We start from the raw sequence: 6,002 nt of genomic DNA, 5'->3' as shown, positions 1-6,002 counted from the left end.
AACTAGAGCTGTCATCCATAAAAAAGAACCTACATTCCTAAAAAGAAGGGCTTCTAGATGTCCCTGAACAATAAACTACCTCATGGCAGCTTGTGCTCGGTCATAAGCTGCAACAACAATGCGCCCAAGCTGCCCCTCCTTAAGAGAGATAGCAGCAATACCCAAGGCCGTAGACCTATGCCATGGGAAAGAAGAAGATGATGAACTGTGTCAAAGGTTGAATACCTAAGCAAATTATTCCTCAACAACGCCATTAGTTGGTTTTCCTCCTGTCCTCTCGAGTTTCATGAGTCACCAGCCTCCACCGTACCTTCACATTGCATGAATGATGTGAATGTGTGTGTAGTGCTTAATATGTTGTCCTTCTGCCCCCCAGGACCAGCGTCAGACCGACTCCATTCAGGTGCTGCAGGGCCAGCTGGAGAATGTGACTCAGCTGGTTCTCAACCTGTCCGTCAGAGTGAGCCAGCTGCAGAGTGACGTAGGTACTGCTGCAGGCACAAAGCCTTCGTCTGTAATCAGGAGCTTTTACAGCCTCATATGAAACCAAGTAAATATACTCTTTTGGTTTACAAAAGAGATTAGTCATCACTCATCAGCATGATACATGGTCAGGGGTTTTTAGGATATTTTTTTGGCAGAGCGAGGCAGGGGTTATGGGAGAAAGAGAGGTATGACATTCAAAACGAGTCCCTAGGCTGAAATCTGACCTGTAACGTAGCAGTTACGGGTCAATGGAGAGGTGTAGAGATGATGTTGTTTTTGTAGGCCGACCTGGTTGTTAGCATCACAAGGGCTCCTTTCACAAAAAGCTATCAGATTTTTACATTGGTCTTTTTAATATTGCAGAAAACAAGATCTGTGACTAAAACACGTTATGATTCTTACTTGTTTAGCAGGATCATTTCCACATATGTACACCATTTATATGATGATAAAATAAATAAAAATGTAAGCATAAATGCATCCACGGAAGTAAAATGCTAACGTTGGGCTATAAACAAACTAAACCACTGCTTAGCTCAAGGCATCTAATGTTGGGCATGATGACATTAAGAAGTTTCATTTAGCCACCCCTTATCTACCACTTTTTTATGACACTCTTTTACACACTTTTAGGACATTCACCAGTAGGGTGTTTAGTGACATATTTTATAGAACAAAATATGAAAATCTCTTAAGCTTGTGTTAAACACAGACCTCCTTTCAGGTTTAAAACAACAACAAAACTGTTGACTTTAAGAGAACCAAAAGTAGTAAAATGCTAACTCATTTTCGAGGTTTAGGACTCATTACTGCACCACTCTCTCCGTCACCACTTGGCTATGACATGCTCCAACCCTGACAACAATTGGAAACATTTATTTTCAGCTACTGAATGGGTTGACGTTTTACTGATTTAACTTCTGAAATACACTTAGTATCAGTCCTTCATTTTTATTCCCAGTATTTTTCTGCCTCTAATTTAGTCCCATCAGACGTTGCTGCTGTTGTGCTAATGATGTAATGGATGTTCTATCTCTAGGTGTCAGACAGGCAGAACTACCTGCTGCTGTCTCTGCTGCTGTGTCTGTGCCTCGGCCTGCTGCTGTGTGCCAACCACTGCCGCTTCTCCGACGGTCCTCCAACCTCAGACCCAGAGCCCCCCCCATCCAAGAGCTACACCTTCTGCTGTCCTGAGAGGTAACAAGGCATCAGGCTTACTGTGGAAAAAGAACAAATCTTTCAAAAGATTCACAGGGGTAGAGGCCTTTACACGATGGGCTTTTTTGGGCTTGTATGTCACCATCTGTTGTGGAGATTTGTCCTTGAACAAACAAAACAAAAAAATGAACAAAAAATCAAACTGCAGCTCAAACATCAGGGGCCTCATTTATAAACGTTGCGTACGCTCAAAGGATGGCGTACTCCAGTTTCTAAGCAATCTTAGCGATTTATAAAAAACATACATGACGGGAAATGTGCGGTCCTCCACGGACCATCCGTACGCGGTACACACAAAAACGGGAAGGACGAGAAACTGCAACACCGTTGGCAGAAGGAAGAATGGAGAGAAATATGTGAAAATAATACCATAAATATAATGTTACCTCATTTATCATATGAAGAATTAATTTTCAAAAATTGATTAAAGCCATTCTTAAAATGATTAAACAATTGCCGGTTTGAGACTCCTCAGTGCACACAAAAACCTAACTTGGAGAAAGAAATAAATACGTTAATGTTATTGATCACCCCTCGATTATGTTCTCTTGTTAAGAAATGTATTCTCATAAATGATGCGTTAAACAGGACAGAATTACTTTAAACTGACGCCGGTTTGCTTTTCTCTAGGTTGTATAGATACAACCTAGAGATTTAACATATATAACGTATATAAAACATGTATACGTATATGGTTTTTATAAACTGTCAAGTTTAATCGTGTTTTATGCCGTCAAGACTTGATAAGTCGCTCATAAAACACAGGAGGTATGGAAACTAAGAACACCATATTTGGTCAATTGTACAGCTGATATTACACAACACATTAGTTGTATTTCCTTTAACTGGTGGATATAGAGTTGCTGCTGAGGCCCCCCCTCAGGGTTGAGATGCACAGGCTGCGCACAGCTGATCGACAGCTGGGACACAAGCCGCCAAATACAAAAACATAATTCAGATCCAGCCGTCATGACTCCACTCCGGAGGGACGGGGGGGGGGGGGTTGAGATGCACAGGCTACAGTGGAGACAGCTGGAACACAAACCACCAAATAAAATAAAACAATTCAGATCCAGTCGCCATGACTCCACTCCGGAGGGATTCCCCGATCATTTCTTACAGTTTCTCATCAAGGGGGGGAGTGGGGTGGGGTGGGGTGTGTCTCCTGTCCCCTGTCCCCGGTACAAAGACACTGACACACTGCCTGAGGAAGGTTATGTGTACTTTGTCATTAACTTTTTTCGGACCTCCATGCTGCTACTCTGGTTCAAACTGCATCAACCAAACAATGTGATTTATCTCCACCTCCCCAAAAGAACCAAAATCTGACACGGTGTGAGATGTCTTTTTTTAGCTGTTCTGTCGTCATTTCCTGTGATCTTCTTCATGCAGTCAGTCAAAATGAATATTAATACGGGGAGTATCTTTGACTATTTATAGGCAAAAAACATGGGCGTTACGTGAAGCCCGCAAAAGCTGCGCCGCATTTCGAGTTGATTGTGATTTTATAAAGGGAAACCGGCGTAGGACGTGCGTGCGCAGTATTTTATAAATCGGAATATTTGTGTGCGTATTTATTTGCTTTGTCCTACGTAAGCCACCTTCCCACTTGAAACCTACGCAAAGTTTTATAAATGAGGCCCCAGGACACGCAGGTTAAAAGTCTATTATTCAGGCAAGAATTGTATTTGTTCATTTAATTTTCTTTCAACGATCAAACATAAAAAGAACAGTTTTTCTTTTACGTCCTCTCTTGCGATGGAAACAAAACACATGTCTTTACCTTTCTACCAATACATACCAAACCCCCGGTGCCTGATGCCAAAACAGAAGCTTAAACAACTAGTCAAATAACTAAAACAAATACACTTAATCATGATCAAATGACTATTTACAAAACTCATATACAAATCTGAAGGCCTTTTTTTGCTTTCTCACTGTGAAATAAGGCATGAACCAATCACCTTGGGCGTAACGGGTCCCTTTTCGTGTGTCTTTACAATAATTAAAAAACAACACTGAGACTCTATAATCTGAAGATTTTGAAATCTTTATCCTCCAAACAGATCCCAGATCCACTCCTTCCATTTTTTCCTTTCACAATAAAATCCCTACACTATAATTATCACAGTATGTATTTATTTTTTCGAAGACATTTTTTGGAGCAACCAATTTACTTGGAGCAGGAAGAGGAGGGGATGACGTCAGAAAAAACCCTTACCTGGTTTGCCTTTTTTCGCATGTTTCTGTCATTTATTCATCTCGCCCCAGCTGTGTGAAGACCTTAAAAATGAAATGCTCGGATGTATCTCTGCATACGGTACATGGAGGCTTAGAAACATCTCTAATGGGTAGGGTAAGAGTGAATAAGCGCTGAGTGGCATCTCCAAATGGGCTGTTAGAGCTAATGGCAGAGGTTACCGCGCCTCGAACGGCTCCTTTCATTAAGCCAGTTTATTGATACGATTAATCATTAAGAGAATCGCAGCCTGAATCTTAAGTGACGACATAGTCGTGACTCATGTCCAATAAAGGTGCTACATACTGTCTATCCGTTCAACCGTTGCTGTTTCCTTTATAGGCCGTTCTCTTCCTGTGGTGAGACGGGCCTGAAGAGGAGTGCATCCTATCCACTCATACAATCACTTATCGCTGAAGGTACGTTTCTACAACATGAGGTCTATCAGGGTTTTTTTCCGTATATGTTGAATATCTGATCGATCTAGTTATGAACCGTACTTTATAATGGGGAAACTAACCCGTTTTTTGTCTTGCAGGCCCAGACATGCTGCATGCCGGGGAGACACAGAGTCTTTGTCCAGCTAACAGAAAGGTGTGTAAAGATGATTTTATCGTGGAACTATCCAGAACTTTCAGGTCTGCTTTCTGTCCCTGAGTCCAAATAAAACACAGAGAAGCAGCGTTTAGTTATAATGCTCCATATATCTGGAACCATCTCTCATAATCTCTGTGTGGGAGAGAAACTCCCTCTGGAGGGAACTTTAGGATTTTAGCCTTTGCAGACCATTTACATTCACACAAACCTATACAACACACGACTACAGGAGAGGGAAAATGCCAATAAGCAAAGAAGGCCCTCTTTATATCAAAACACTTTTCGTATCTTACACTGCACTGTAACTTTTATTCTTGTATTTAATTTGAGCTCGTTTTATTTGTATACTTTTGGCTTTTCAGTAACTGTTTTTAAAAGTATTTTTATGTCATGATTTTATGTGTTTCTGTTGCACTATATCTTAATGCTTTTTTTTTTTTGTAAAGCACTTTGAATTGCCCGTTGTTGAAATCTTCTATACGAATAAAGTTCCCTTTCGTTTTTGAAATACTGGTTGTAACAGTTCTCTCTCTCACCTTTCCCCTGCAGAGGAGACGTCGCAAGATGAAACCCTTGGAGAAAGTGGAGACTCTGAAACCCTCTTTCCACGCGGCAACAGAACTTTGTAACGGAGCCGTCGTATGTAACGGTGTCCCTGTCTCTACACACCCTATACCCTTCACCAAAAGATTACTTCAACCTATGTTCAGAGACTCGCCGTCAGAGGGCAGCTCGGAGGGGTCCTCACACTCCGACGACCCCTCCTTCTGTGGCATCACCACAGCCTGCAACCGAATCTGTGACGGGCTCCCGCAACCCAGGACGCGGGCGGAGAAGCGGGCGTTAAGACGTGGGCGTCCCAAGCCCAGCTGCGCCGTGGTGGACCTGATCCAGGTCCCACGCAGGGGCAGGGCCGATGAGATACCCATCTCTACCATACACGACCTCATGAAGAGGCACACGGAGCAACGCTCTGGGACGTATGGGGTTAATGTTCCCCTCTCAGGTCCTGTTTGACAGGACTCCACTCCTTCTCACTTACTCTTTCCAAAAGAGGGACAATGTTTTTTCAGTAGCCACAGGCAGCTTTGAGCTTCCATACGAGACAATCCCTTCACTTTGTTTTTTTGTTCATGTTCGCGTCAGATGTTTATATTTGTTAAACAAGAAAAATCAAATAAATGTCTTCCCAGCTTTCCATTAAAGCTTTTCTCTTTTGTTTGGAGTTATTGAGTCTGACTGTTGACCCTATACAAAATGATTTAATCTATATTTTACTCTTGACATGCTGCACACTGACCTCACCCTGTTGACAACATCTCTAACGTGTAGAAATGACTGTTTTCAAACAACCATCGCAGTTTTCCATCAGTACCTTATCACTCTACTCATTCAGGTCTGACCTCTAAGTTAACCTGCTCTCAGGACATCGCCTCAACATTTCAAGAACAAGCTCAACACT

General features: G+C 42.2%; 1 protein-coding gene across 2 annotated transcripts; it reads left to right on the top strand.

The window, feature by feature from the left end:
* Positions 1-348: 348 nt before the first annotated feature.
* On the top strand, positions 349-5,733 carry LOC104943273 (SUN domain-containing ossification factor). 2 transcript variants are annotated; one of them, XM_010768621.1, is made up of 5 exons: positions 349-481; positions 1,526-1,683; positions 4,286-4,362; positions 4,482-4,537; positions 5,090-5,733. In XM_010768621.1, the coding sequence occupies exons 4-5, from the start codon at positions 4,490-4,492 to the stop codon at positions 5,555-5,557; spliced, it is 516 nt and encodes a 171-aa protein (XP_010766923.1). In that variant the 5' UTR covers positions 349-481; positions 1,526-1,683; positions 4,286-4,362; positions 4,482-4,489; the 3' UTR covers positions 5,558-5,733. The 2 variants fall into 2 exon arrangements, with proteins under 2 accessions (XP_010766923.1, XP_010766924.1); XM_010768622.1 differs by having other exon boundaries at positions 349-485.
* The last annotated feature ends 269 nt before the right edge of the window (positions 5,734-6,002 follow it).

This window comes from Notothenia coriiceps, unplaced genomic scaffold (assembly GCF_000735185.1).
Source record: "Notothenia coriiceps isolate Sejong01 unplaced genomic scaffold, NC01 NC01_scaffold00005861, whole genome shotgun sequence".
Lineage (NCBI taxonomy): Eukaryota > Metazoa > Chordata > Actinopteri > Perciformes > Nototheniidae > Notothenia > Notothenia coriiceps.
Note: the sequence above shows the minus strand (reverse complement) of the source record. Positions and strands in the feature narration are given on the sequence as shown.